The 10730-nt window shown below is 43.9% G+C and overlaps 5 protein-coding genes across 5 annotated transcripts in view; 2 read left to right on the top strand and 3 right to left on the bottom strand.

Annotated features, from left to right (window-relative positions):
• SARC_08962 (hypothetical protein) overlaps positions 1-1199 on the bottom strand; it is a gene marked incomplete at its 3' end in the record, with an annotated part of 5469 nt that extends 4270 nt beyond the window's left edge. The window contains exon 1 of the mRNA XM_014297043.1: positions 94-1199. Within this exon, the coding sequence (XP_014152518.1) occupies positions 94-1076 (983 nt within the window). The 5' untranslated portion in view covers positions 1077-1199. The remainder of the gene's footprint in view (positions 1-93) is intronic.
• Positions 1200-1469: 270 nt separating this feature from the next.
• Positions 1470-2487, top strand: SARC_08961 (hypothetical protein). The gene has a single exon (XM_014297042.1). The coding sequence runs from the start codon at positions 1572-1574 to the stop codon at positions 2397-2399; it is 828 nt and encodes a 275-aa protein (XP_014152517.1). The 5' UTR covers positions 1470-1571; the 3' UTR covers positions 2400-2487.
• Positions 2488-2693: 206 nt separating this feature from the next.
• SARC_08960 (hsp10-like protein) lies at positions 2694-4725 on the bottom strand. The gene is made up of 3 exons (XM_014297041.1): positions 4594-4725; positions 3305-3553; positions 2694-2951 (listed from the first exon to the last, which is right to left on the bottom strand). The coding sequence occupies exons 1-3, from the start codon at positions 4594-4596 to the stop codon at positions 2901-2903; spliced, it is 303 nt and encodes a 100-aa protein (XP_014152516.1). The 5' UTR covers positions 4597-4725; the 3' UTR covers positions 2694-2900.
• Positions 4726-5153: 428 nt separating this feature from the next.
• On the top strand, positions 5154-9281 carry SARC_08959 (hsp60-like protein). The gene is made up of 5 exons (XM_014297040.1): positions 5154-5278; positions 6038-6219; positions 6457-6775; positions 6993-7728; positions 8055-9281. Exons 1-5 carry the CDS (start codon positions 5210-5212, stop codon positions 8444-8446), a joined length of 1698 nt encoding a protein of 565 aa, XP_014152515.1. The 5' UTR covers positions 5154-5209; the 3' UTR covers positions 8447-9281.
• A 434-nt stretch (positions 9282-9715) lies between these two features.
• SARC_08958 (hypothetical protein) lies at positions 9716-10222 on the bottom strand (the record flags this gene model as incomplete). The annotated part of the gene is made up of 2 exons (XM_014297039.1): positions 9716-9819; positions 9856-10222. The coding sequence occupies 2 exons, from the start codon at positions 10220-10222 to the stop codon at positions 9716-9718; spliced, it is 471 nt and encodes a 156-aa protein (XP_014152514.1).
• Positions 10223-10730: the final 508 nt, after the last annotated feature.

The following is a 10730-nucleotide window of genomic DNA, read 5'->3' as shown; positions in this document are numbered from 1 at the left end:
TATGATTCCAAATGCCCCCAATAGAATCTATACGTAATCGAAAAATGTCACAAAGTACCGCTAAACCACAGAATAAGACTTAGATGACCATACCTGCCCCTGACCGCTTCCAGATATTCTTTCATTGTCATGTTAGCGGAGTTGATCACAGTTGGTGGTGTAGGCGGTGTTGGAGGCGGTGTAGCGACCTTCACCACTTCTTCTTCCTCCTCAGACGTAGATGCAGCATTTCCCTCATCAATAAAATCTGCGTGCAAGTCAGCATCAATGTAAGTTGAGAGTCCCCTTGTTATCGCATGTGCTTGCCTATAACTCTTATGAGACGTCTTTTCGTTAATACGCTCAATTTCGTCATCACTTTCATCCTCGTCGCCTTCGACGTAAATAACTGGCGTCGCTACGCTGGTGTGTGTATCCGTGCTGGCGGCATAAGAGTTATCGCGTGTGTCCCGTGACCTTCTGTAGCTCTCTCCGGACCCTGGCGAGTGCTCATTGATACTGTCGGTGTTCTGAGGTACATTCGTACTCGGTTCATTTGACACTATATTGCTACGAGCTTCGTTTGGCACTGAATTCTCACCAAGAGAGATAACTTTACTAGTCGTCTTACTACCATCTACTACATGGTATTCTTGATCCGCTTGGCTAAGATCTCTCTGCGCTAATGGCGCCACCTCGTTTCTCTGTGTTATCAAGAGTTTTACCCGTTTTGAAGGCTCTTGCTCAGTGCTACTGAACTGCTCAGATGCGTCCCACGGCCGTTTTTTCATTGAACTAGAGTATCCAGGCCCACTTCCGAGTGTGGCAGGCGCTTCATTCAGTGCATATCTGTCTATATTCTGAGCTCTAGTATCTGACGTATAAGATGAGGTACTCCCTTGAACTGAAGGCCTGTCGGGATATGCATTCATGCTGTTATTCTCTGCCGTGTGATCGCCTCTCTGAGTATAGCGCCCCATACTCGAAAATGTGCTAGTCCTGTCTTCCAGGATAGTTTGTGTCTTATTTTTGGCAGTAGTAGTGTTCCTCTGCATATCGTCTTGCTCATCTAGAGCTGTGTGATGTGACATGTTCATACGGTTCTAAGCAAGAGACCTGTGAGCGACTCTGTAATGGAGTCTAGCTAGTGTTATGCATCCGACACTACTGTTTTTTACAACTTGAAACTGTTTGGCCAAACCTTCCTGCCTTCATCGCTGCTTTACAAAGCCCGCTAAAAAACATAGCCGGCCTCCTATGGCTATTGGCGATGTTTTATTATTTTTAGTGCTATGGGCGAAACGGATTTAAAAATTCAGTCAAAAGTTTTCTCGCCCGTTTGTCTCGCTTTGCGGCTTTTGAAAGGGTTTTTTTTAATTGTTTTTATTTAAAAAAATCAAACAAACCATAGGTGTATGATTCAGAAGAAGGCTATGAAACCGAAATAAAAAAGAGTCGTTTACATACTGTACATAATGTACACTGTGTACAGTATAGATAGATACACTCAAATACACTCAAATAATATATGTGAAGCTGTGGCACAGTTATACACAGGCTAAGATTTGCACAATCCCAATCGAATAACATCCATGCAATTTCTTGATCTGTGCGTCGATGTTCGCCAGTCGATACTCTCGGTACTCTCACGGTCTGACATCCTGCACGTTTCATTAACCTGTAAGCAGTTTAAAGCCGACTTGGAGCCCTTTGTGGTTGCCAATATACTATGCCACGGTGATAGGCGATGTACAGGGCAACATCGAACAATACATGGTGGGTTGACGACATGCTTCTACGCTACGTCCTTACTGCCAGGATGCAGTCGTGATACCGTGCCACCTCTCGATGTCTTCACTCGGGCACTGCATTACCTCAGCCGGCTGAAAGTGGATACAGATTTAGATAATGAAGTCAGCAGTTCCTACACTTGTTTAAATGTTCTATTCGGAGGTATCTGCAAGGTTGGCCTGCTGGATCACGCACGCGTAATGATGGGACAGGCACCTCGTAAAAGTGCACTCCACACACAAGAGACTGTATCATCTACATCTACACCTCCGGTACAAGAAATGCGTATATCTGCAACACGGAAACACCGACGCCCGAAGAAGACGACCGTTAGTCAATCTAGTGTAACCGCGACCGTTGCCAATGCTCCTCTGAGAGCATATGATATAGACGCAGGTAGTGATAATGGATACAGCCTCCAGTGGGCCGTTAGACACACAGATGAAGAGATGGTAAGGTTCCTGTGTTCGCTGGAGACTGTGTATCCGTGCAAGGACGCCATGGAATACGCGGAAGTGTACAAAAATAGAACCATCACGAAGCTTCTCAAGCGGTTAAGGATGAACCGTCGCCACCGGGACAATGTATTGAGGAATATGCAGGCGGAGAGTCAGAATAGTGCACCATAGCAACGGTGGAAATTGACGAGGGCACTGCCGGTCAGCTGAATACAACCGGTCATTTAAATAGGACATAAAGGTATTAATATATCCAAACTGTAACATTGAATGTATAACACTTGCTGCCAAGATTTGACTTGTCTGCTGTTCTATGTTACTAGCTTGAAGTTCAATTTGGCGTTCACCTTCACCGCGCGATGCTAGCTGTCTCATCAAGAGGGTGGATGTACATGTATTGGCCAAAGTTCGCTACTAATGGATAGATATCATTACGGAGCTTCATGGTATGTTCAACGAACAGCATATATATTTTTAGATCAATTATAGTATATTTTATTTTATTTAAGCTGTTCTATGTACATTTAAGCCACAGGCTCAACATATCTACATCTCCACGTTTGCATACAGCAAGCTCCACCATCGCGCAAGTCTTCGCGTCCGACTTTATGCCACATAGATGGGTTTTATCTCGGACATTATTGTCAGTTCCCGGCGCCTTAATTCGAGCGTTTAGGCGTCAAGTACACCTACGATCTCAGCCTCACGGTAGAGTGTGTATTCCTGGATGGAAAATGTGGTGACAAATTGTAAGTTAAGTGTTGTCTTGGTGTGGTAAGGTTATAGAATAAAATAGTAAGACATCTCCCTCACATCTAACTGAGATTCACAGTCGTATATTGAATTTTACATTGTATATGCATCTTTGAATAATGTTAGAATCACAACGCTACTTTATCCAATTGCCACTGGTACGCGATGCATTTTGTCCAATCACAGTCAAGTGGCTATACGCGCAGTGTGCTCGCTATGATATTGTCGATGCAATAACATGCACGAGTAACTGATTAGAAGAAACGATTTCAACACAGCACGCCAAATTTTTAGTATCAACAAAACACTATGCTGCTACATACCTCTCCACCAAGCTTTAGGGGAGTTCCACCATACTCAGGAAGAACAACCTTCTCTCCCACGTTCACTACGGGCGTGACAATCGAGCCGTTCGATGCCGCGGCACCGGGACCAACAGCAACAATTGTACCCTCGTTGACCTTTGACTGTGCAGCTTCAGGAAGAATAACTCCACCAGCCGTACGAGTCTCTGCGACCAGGCGCTGTACTAGCACGCGATCGAATAGAGGACGGAACTTTGTAACAGCAGACTGTTCCACATCAAAAGGAGGTAAAATGGTAAATTGTCGGTGATAAGCAATAGTGAGTGGATGTCAAACTTTTTGTAGATAGTGATATCATTTTTTTTGCACATAGTGGAAGTGTGCAGTGGTCTAGGCACACTCGTTAACCCGGAAGACATAAACCAGATAATTTATCGAACCATATTGAGATAATATATGATCTATATAGAGTAGATACAGTGATGTGTACGCACAATCATGTGTATTTCTCAACGCGTACATCAGGCACATTAGGCAAGCAAGTTATTCAAGACACGGAAACACACAAGAGAGTCCGCAAATGTTGCGGCAAATAGTACAAAATATATATAATACATGAGGACCAGCAGAATTAATATTGTCCATACTGGTTTAGCTCGGCCCTTAATGCAATCGAACCAAGCTTTATATTTTCAATGGATATGAAACACAGAAGACATACTGAGCTGTGACTAACAACTCCCAAGAACGGGTAACAGGATAATTATTTTAACGGAGACGTGAATTCGAATAATATGTATAGTATGATATACATCTGAGCTTCTCACAACTGTACAGAAGTTTCAGAAACAATGTATGATTTGAATGACCAGGTCGAATTCCACGCAGACCATCACGTTTCGATAATTGATAGCTGATACTAGCGTGACATTCGAAACAACACTTGAATTTGTTCCAAATTACCTATACAGCTTCAACAATGGATACTTCCTCGTTGTACTCAAAATATTAGTAAAACAGAAGCACAGAACGACAACTATAAATACTTGCAACTTTTGTTTGAAAGTCAGACAATAGAGTTGAACTACCTGAAGCATAAATATATAAAATTCGCTCGCTCTCTATCGAGTATAGTTGTGATGTCAACAATACAAATTCTGATTAAGATGTTCAATAGTGCACAGATACGGACAGGCCAATATACTGGGCGTATGTAATACACACAGAGAACAGATTTGTATATCCAACTCGAAAGGCTGCAGGAGAACAAGTTCGCTCGCATATTAATCACCACAGCACAAACATACCATTATTTCTGATTAAGTGTGTTTGAGCAACGTGAATACTGTCCTGTCAAAGTGGCTTTGCGCGTCGCTATTATGTAAACAAACAAACAGAGCGTTCTACAGTCTACACTCTTGGCCTTCACCCTACTACTCTATATTCATTTGACTTTCGGCGGAAATTGGTACAAATAAAATTCGGGAATATTTTTTACGACCGAACTTCTTTCCACGTGATGTCTACGAAATTGTAACTTTTTGGCTTTGGACCCAGAGACTAGTAGTAAATATGTAGAGAGGCCAGTTGTGCTACATAGCCTCTGACTCTGAGGCTCTGTACTAGTTGAGGAGGCTGCGTCTTGCCAGGCCCAGGCCAGCACTTCCCGGCCGCCCGGCGGAGTCCCCAGTGACCAGTCCCCAGTCCCCACTCAACGATTCAGCAGGCGCTGAGAGTACGAGTCATCAGGCACTGACTACGAGTCTGAGACTGAAGTCTGAGAGGCAGCCACCACGCTATTTTTCTGAAGATTAAAAAATTACCACCGAAATAAATAAACAAATGCTCTATGCAAGATATGGGCACAGCCAGTGTCACTATTCTGTTGTTACATACATACGTCTAGTTATATACATATATAACATGCTTTCTGCGTCCCGTACCGCTGCCACCGGTGGTGTGGCTCGACTAGCCGTGCGCCACTATGCCAAAGTAAGTGTCTTACAGTGTCTCAGCTAGGGGATATGATTGTTTTGTTTTGCTATTACTTCATCACTAGTATTCCATTCCTGAAGTACATTTCCTTGCACATCTGCAATGCGTATTCGCCATTGAATGCTACTGTGGTGGCTGTATGCATACAATCGATTGGATGATGGCGTGACTCAGCACTCTGTAAAAGTGCTGGACACTTCTAAATATCTAGAATAAACCTATTGAAGCACATCACAATATTATGACGAGCTCGAAAACGATGCTTATATTTGAACCAACTGATAGTCTGACCATATGCAATGAAATAAGCGTTGTTCCTTCGGCTGCTTCCACTAGTTCTTGTAAGTAGTATAGTGTGAAAAGGTCACAAGCTTATTTATTTTTAAAATGCTTGGCTCATTGTAGAACTTCGTTCTTAAAGTCGGGTCCAAAAGCCAGGCAATATATGTTGCTGCATACGACATTACTTGTTATACCTTGACTCGTTGGAATTTGTACGATCTAATCAAAGATTGTGAATGCATGGCATAAGGTACTCTGGGGGGTAGGAGCACGCTTGATCGATGTTGTTCACTGGTTTGACTCGGGATGGGAAGGTACTGGATCACATTCATACCGAGATTGGGCATCACAATGACTCGCACAAAACGGTACCTTTGAGGGTTGCATGTTACAAATTAAAGCCAAATGCCACAACATTCCACCTTTGCTGTCTGTAGTTGTATTTTTGACAAACTTCTGCGTCTTTCGCTGTAGGAAATTAAATTTGCGGCAGATGCTCGCGCGCAAATGATTGCGGGGGCAAACAAACTGGCCGATTGTGTAGCCGTCACCATGGGGCCCAAGGGTCGCAATGTCATCATTGAGCAGTCTTTCGGCGGACCCAAAATCACCAAGGATGGTGTCACCGTTGCTAAATCCATCGAACTCGAGGATAAGTAAGTCCTTTTTTTGTAAGCTCGCTGGTTGTTATTATTGTACTCGAGCTGGCAATGAGCATGTCTTTTACTGCAGTATAAAGATACGTAATTGTAGGTGGCTATATATATACATACATACAGAGCTTTTTACCTTTTTGATCTAGAAGCAATTCGACATTGTCTGTGTGAGCAATCATGATTCATTGCCTACTGCCGCCTGCTAAACAATTTTCCCGTATCGTTTCTCTACGGTAGGTTTGAGAACATGGGTGCGCGCCTAATACAGGACGTTGCCAACAAGACCAACGATATCGCTGGTGACGGTACCACCACCGCCACTGTGCTTGCTCGCGCCATTGCCGTAGAGGGCTTCAACAAAGCTTCGGCTGGCTTGAACCCACTCGACTTGCGAAGAGGCATCTTATCTGCTGTCGATGCCGTGGTGAAGAACCTCAAGGCAATGTCCAAGCCTGTTACCACAACAGAAGAGATTAAGCAGGTTGCCACTATCTCTGCCAATGGCGATGAAGACGTTGGTCAGCTTATCGCCAAAGCCATGGAGATCGTCGGCAAGGTGAGTAACAACGACTTCGTTGAGCCATTAGTTATGCGAAATATAGACATGCTGTTGATATTGTACGTTTTCGTCAGCTGGTGTAGTATATTCGTCGAAATGCAGGGATTTCTTTTGAATTTGAAATTTTTTTCAGGGTCGAAAGCGAGGGTATTATTCCCATATCATTTTGTTCGATATTATGATCATATACTTACGTACCGATATACCACCATAGGACGGCGTCATCACTGTCAAGGACGGTAAGACCATGGAGGATGAGCTTGAGGTGGCCGAGGGTATGAAGTTCGACCGTGGCTTCATCTCACCATTCTTCATCACAAATCCCAAGGCAAGCCGAGTTGAGTTCCAGAACCCCTTGATTCTTCTAACGAGCAAGAAGATCTCCTCCATTCACCAGATTGTCAAGCCTCTGGAAATTGCCATCGGAGAGCGCCGTCCGCTAATTATCGTCGCTGAGGATGTTGATGGCGAGGCTCTATCTACCATTGTAGTGAACAAGCTGCGCGGTCAGTTGAATATCTGCGCTGTCAAGGCCCCCGGATTTGGAGATAACCGAAAGAACACTCTGCACGATATGGCGGTGATGACTGGTGGTATTGTTGTTGGTGACGAAGATCTTGGCCTGAAGCTTGAGGATGTTGTTGCCGAGCAGCTAGGTACCGTACGCGAGGCTGTCATCACCAAGGACGACACCCTGTTCATGGAGGGAGCCGGTGAGAAGAGCGCTATCGAGGACCGCTGTGGTGAGATTCGTACTATGATCGAGGGCACTTCTTCTGAGTACGAGAAGGAGAAGCTGCAAGAACGTCTAGCCAAGCTTTCCGGTGGAGTTGCTGTCATCAAGGTCGGAGGTGTATCTGAGATTGAGGTTGGAGAGAAGAAGGACCGTGTTACCGATGCGCTCAACGCCACCCGTGCTGCCGTAGAGGAGGGTATCGTTCCAGGTGGAGGTATGTGTCATGCGTTTTCTAAAATTTGGGAAATGCTACGTTGCATATTTGTATCGGCCTTCCCGGGGTTTTTTTTATTGCATGAAGTGAATTATTTTTATAAGTCCATTTTTTTAGTTCAGCATAGGGGGAGTTTCTTGGGACACTCGTTCAGACCAATAGATTCACTCAATGAGATCGCGAGCACATAGTGGATATCCTCACCTTTCATACGTTTGTATTGTATTCGTCACAAGTCATCTAGATTATTGGCATGAAGTACCACTAATTACTGTGTGCCAGAAAAAAATCGGGATATTGACTTGCCAGAATTTTTCGATCTGCAGGTGCTGCGCTTATCCGCTCCATCGCTGCGCTGGATACCGTCAAGACCCACACCTTTGACCAACAACAAGGTGTAGACATTGTGCGATTCGCCCTAAAGGCCCCCTGCAAGCAGATCTGCAACAACGCCGGCGAAGAAGGTTCAGTTGTCGTTCAAAATATCCTTAGCAACGAGAACCCTAACTACGGATTCAACGCCGGAACCGGAGAGTACTGCGATGTTGTAAAGGCTGGAATTATTGATCCCACCAAGGTTGTGCGTACTGCTCTTGTAGATGCCGCTGGTGTTGCATCTCTGCTGATCACCACTGAGGCTATGGTTGTAGACATCCCGAAGGAGGGTGGCGCTGGCATGCCTCCAATGGGAGGTGGCATGGGTGGCATGGGCTTCTAAGGAGAGGCTACATACTGCACTGCGTTCCACGACAAAACATATAGACACTTTGTACATTAAGTATACCTGACAGCGGTATACAAACAGAAAGGACTGGATTCCTTGGACACTAGATAAACGTCTCATTGAACATGTGATAACTGTGAATATATTAATCGTTGTAAAAGTTTATCTTGTTCTTCAGTAGATTTGACGTTATTATTGTTCTTTCATTATAATTAGTTACTGTTGTATTTGAGTTTTCACAACAACTTCGTTTGCAAATCAATTCATCTTCTTGAATGGTGTGTTTTTAATTGAGTGGCTAGTTTTTAATATGCAACAGCAGGATAGCATGTTATTTGGTAAGAAACTTGATAACGATCATTTTGCACTGAATGACGGACAACCAATACAGTAAAGATGACTCCATTTGGAGTGAAAATATATTCAATGAAGTAGGGAATAAATAGACACAGTAGCAATCTGAAAAGGCAGAATTGCTATACAGGTAGCAGCATAGCATAGGCAGGACAATAACGTGCGCGGCATCGTCGAGGGTGTTGATGGTTTGATATTACAAACTAGTTTCTATTTATTTTTCTCGATTCGTGCGACACCTGAATATTCGCAGAAAAGTTGAGGTTATTTCTCACAAAGAAAAAGCGTATATCTCGCTTTGCGAATTGCGCGATTCATTTCCCGGGATCGACCATTGTCTTGCTCACAAGTCTATTTAATTAATGATATATTCACTAACATAACATTCACAGACGCGAATAAATTCAAATCGAGAATCTCTTGACGCGGGAATCCAATGGTTTGTGTGCGTGTCTATGTTAGATGAACTTACGCCTGCAATAGTTACGTCTGAGCACCTGACCCACTCGACCGAAGACCGTTGTCTCCAGTGTGTTGCAAACATGTTGAAGAATGCATTCTTAAGAGTGGCTTTCCCCACGGCCCGGTACACATTGAGTGACGCAGGTGCTTGAACGTACGTAGGTTTTCCACACACCACCTGATTTATGCTCGCATTTTTGTAACAGCCGCTGCAGACCTGGAACTCTTCAGCAAACACTACAAAAAAATGGTTGCCTCTATGTATCGTCGGCAAATTCTAGTGGCCTACTTCTACTGTATGCTGTACAGTGCTATTTCTAAAAATGGCGATCGAGAATGTAATTCGCATCTCTTTGATTCAGAAGTTGCTTTTCTGATTAACGTATGTTTCACTGCAGGACATCCAAGGCTCTCCAGTACACGGAGCTACGCTATTCGCAGACTAACTCACAACCTACGAGGTGATGAGTATACTTGCGAGTGAGGACATGCTTGACTGCGCAGGATACTCCTAAGTACAGGATTCTTCTCGCAATTTTTTGAATTCAAACCTGTAGATGTGTGTGAGCTAAAGGAGTGTAGTTTACCGGGAGCACGTGTAGCAGGCGCACTCGGCAGCTCCTTAGTTGACGTGCTCACTGAAGCCGACGAAGCCGAGGCTTGTGTATCCAGCTGTGTGGTACTCCTCAAACTGCGCATGATGGATGCAGTTTCTTTCTTCAGCCGCATGATTCTATCACTCACCCGTATGCAATTCGGGGGCAGGTCAGGGTCATCCATGCCCTCCTCTGAGGCGGCTTCTCGTACCGCCGGCGGGTGTGGCTCGTTGCCAAGTGCAGGCGCACAGTTAGACTTCGGTAGGGAGGGTTGTTCGCGCCTACCCTGCCGTCCGCTGTGACTAGTTTGGTCCCCATTGTTCCCAGAGCTGGTTTCTTCTAGTTGACATCTATACATTCCACCCGGCTAATCCTTTGTATCTCCACTGTGGTGTCCTTCTCCGCGAGTTTCAAAAGCTGTTCACTGCTTGGGAGCTCGAAATCAATTCTTATATTCGTATCGTCTGTCAATAATTGGGATGTCCGTCAGTTTCGCTTTGTTGTATATACACCGTGTGCGTTCAGAGTACACACTTCCTTTTGTGAAGTGAATTCTCACAATACCAAAAATGGCACCAGTAGAGGTTATGCTGAATAGCACACGTATCCTATGTAGGTACAGGGCAGCAGCTTGCTTAGAACACTTGTAAATGATAGTAAAACCGATGGAGCGAAGGGTTATGTTGCACAGCACGAGTATCCCATATAAGTACAAGACTACAGCTTGCTTAGAACTCTATATATATATATATATATATATATATATATATATATATATATATATATATATATATATATATATATATATATATATATATATATATATATATATATATATATATATATATATATATATATATATATAT

Source organism: Sphaeroforma arctica (assembly GCF_001186125.1).
Source record: "Sphaeroforma arctica JP610 unplaced genomic scaffold supercont1.861, whole genome shotgun sequence".
In the NCBI taxonomy this organism is placed as follows: Eukaryota; class Ichthyosporea; order Ichthyophonida; genus Sphaeroforma; species Sphaeroforma arctica.
The sequence above is the reverse complement of the archived record's forward strand: the minus strand, read 5'-3'. Positions and strand labels throughout refer to the sequence as shown.

Bases quoted from the DNA above. Each gene is read 5' to 3' on its own strand.
- SARC_08961 (XM_014297042.1), top strand. From the start codon at position 1,572: ATGCAATTTCTTGATCTGTGCGTCGATGTTCGCCAGTCGATACTCTCG.
- SARC_08960 (XM_014297041.1), bottom strand. The intron at 2,952-3,304 runs GTATGTAGCAGC...TTTTCCATCCAG, and splicing joins CCCTAAAGCTTGGTGGAGAG to GAATACACACTCTACCGTGA.
- SARC_08959 (XM_014297040.1), top strand. From the start codon at position 5,210: ATGCTTTCTGCGTCCCGTACCGCTGCCACCGGTGGTGTGGCTCGACTA. The intron at 6,776-6,992 runs GTGAGTAACAAC...ATACCACCATAG, and splicing joins CCATGGAGATCGTCGGCAAG to GACGGCGTCATCACTGTCAA. The intron at 7,729-8,054 runs GTATGTGTCATG...TTCGATCTGCAG, and splicing joins GGGTATCGTTCCAGGTGGAG to GTGCTGCGCTTATCCGCTCC.